General features: G+C 48.5%; 1 protein-coding gene across 1 annotated transcript in view; it reads right to left on the bottom strand.

The window, feature by feature from the left end:
* ST3GAL1 (ST3 beta-galactoside alpha-2,3-sialyltransferase 1) overlaps positions 1 to 1,589 on the bottom strand; it is a gene marked incomplete at its 5' end in the record, with an annotated part of 12,958 nt that extends 11,369 nt beyond the window's left edge. Inside the window, one exon of the mRNA XM_008939131.1 lies at positions 1,489 to 1,589. Within this exon, the coding sequence (XP_008937379.1) occupies positions 1,489 to 1,589 (101 nt within the window). The remainder of the gene's footprint in view (positions 1 to 1,488) is intronic.
* Positions 1,590 to 1,597: the final 8 nt, after the last annotated feature.

The following is a 1,597-nucleotide window of genomic DNA, read 5'->3' as shown; positions in this document are numbered from 1 at the left end:
CAGCAGGAAGGACTGAGCAGGAATTTCCTTCCATCATGGAAGCACATGGTCAAACAAGTACAAGTGGGCTGGAAGAGTGTTTGGAAGGAAAGGTGTCCCCTCAGACCCTCTGGCTCTCCATCATGCTTGGTTGTATTGCCAGAGCATGTGCATGTGTCAGTCACCAGAGATTTTGTCTGTTGGATTAACACACAGAGGGTTGCCTTCTCTGCACAAATTTCCACAGTGAATCCTAAAACCTTGTGCCATCCCTTCAGATCTGGCTTGAGATTGCTACAACGTAAATCTGAGACAGGAGGGATCCATTTCAAATCACCTTCCTCCCTTGCCATGGATGGCTGGCTCCAGGAAGGGCAAGGCCTCAGAACAGAAACATGCACTTGAGTGCGTTACTCTTTAGTTACTACTCCAAAAAGTAGCTTTTGAGTCTAGCAAAGACTTTTCTGTGTGAATCTGATAACGTAGGCCAGGCAAGATAAGAAAGTCCACAGAGGAATGGGGCATAGTGAGGGACATGGAGTTAAGCATAAAAGCAACTCAGCTTCCTCACCTTTGCAACCTACAGGACTACTGAGGGCCCTTCACTTCCCTTCGTGGATCTGAAGATTAGGTTGGCTGCCTCTGCCTTTGGGAAGGTACTTTTAGCAAAGGGCAAGGCATGCAGCTGAAAGAAGCAACTCATGAAACAACTTAGTATGAACATTTAGATGTCACTGGAGGACTCTACAGCATGTCCAAGCCACACCTCAGGTGGCTTAACAGTTCAAATAGTGTTGATCTTCTGCCGATTCACTCTTGACTTCAGTGCAGAGCTTCCTACAAAAAGTCACCTTATTTCTGAGAGTATAATCCCACATGTGCTATTTTCAGTAGCAGTCCCTCACCTCCAGGCCCTCTGACCTGCCTGTCATTGCTCCCCAAAGTGTACTGGCAGTTGTGATGTGAAAGCTGTACAACATGTCTCAGATGAACTTAGCCCAGATATCTTGGCTGTCCTCTGGGTAATTAGCTGTGCTTACCAAGTTCCTGTTTGTGTTTCAGCAGGCTAAATGCGGAAGGATAAAATAGCCAATCTTTACTGCCTCAAAAGGAAGAGGTGATGCAGCCCTTAACAATGCAGCTGCAGCCAAACAGTTGTCTCCTGTCCACTCCAAACTGACTTTCATTTTCCCACCCCAACTTTGCTTAACAATGAACCCAAGCAAGAAAGTCAAACCTGGTACAGTCAATTAGGTGTGTAAAAGACCACTTATGAGTGCTATGGATAGTGCAGAACATGCTATAGTAGCAATGCCTACTCATGTTTTGTTTCTAGGCTAAAACATGAGGACCTATCTCCAACACACCTAGTCTACATCCCTGGAAATCAGACTTGACCTAAGTGCCACCTTTCGCTAGATAGCCCCTGAAATCTTGGTTTCTCCCTTGTCCCCCAGAACACCAGCGGATGAAACAAGAGGCCGGTGGGTCGGAGGTGGTGCCGCCCACCTGAGCACGAAGTCGTGGCTGTCGATGTCGCGGCCGTACTGGGCCTGGCGCAGGTTCCCCGAGTTGCCCACGACGGCGCAGCGCCGGCAGGTGGCGGTGCCGCGCTCCT

This window comes from Merops nubicus, unplaced genomic scaffold (assembly GCF_000691845.1).
Source record: "Merops nubicus isolate BGI_N331 unplaced genomic scaffold, ASM69184v1 scaffold7304, whole genome shotgun sequence".
Classification (NCBI taxonomy): domain Eukaryota; kingdom Metazoa; phylum Chordata; class Aves; order Coraciiformes; family Meropidae; genus Merops; species Merops nubicus.
The sequence above is the reverse complement of the archived record's forward strand: the minus strand, read 5'-3'. Positions and strand labels throughout refer to the sequence as shown.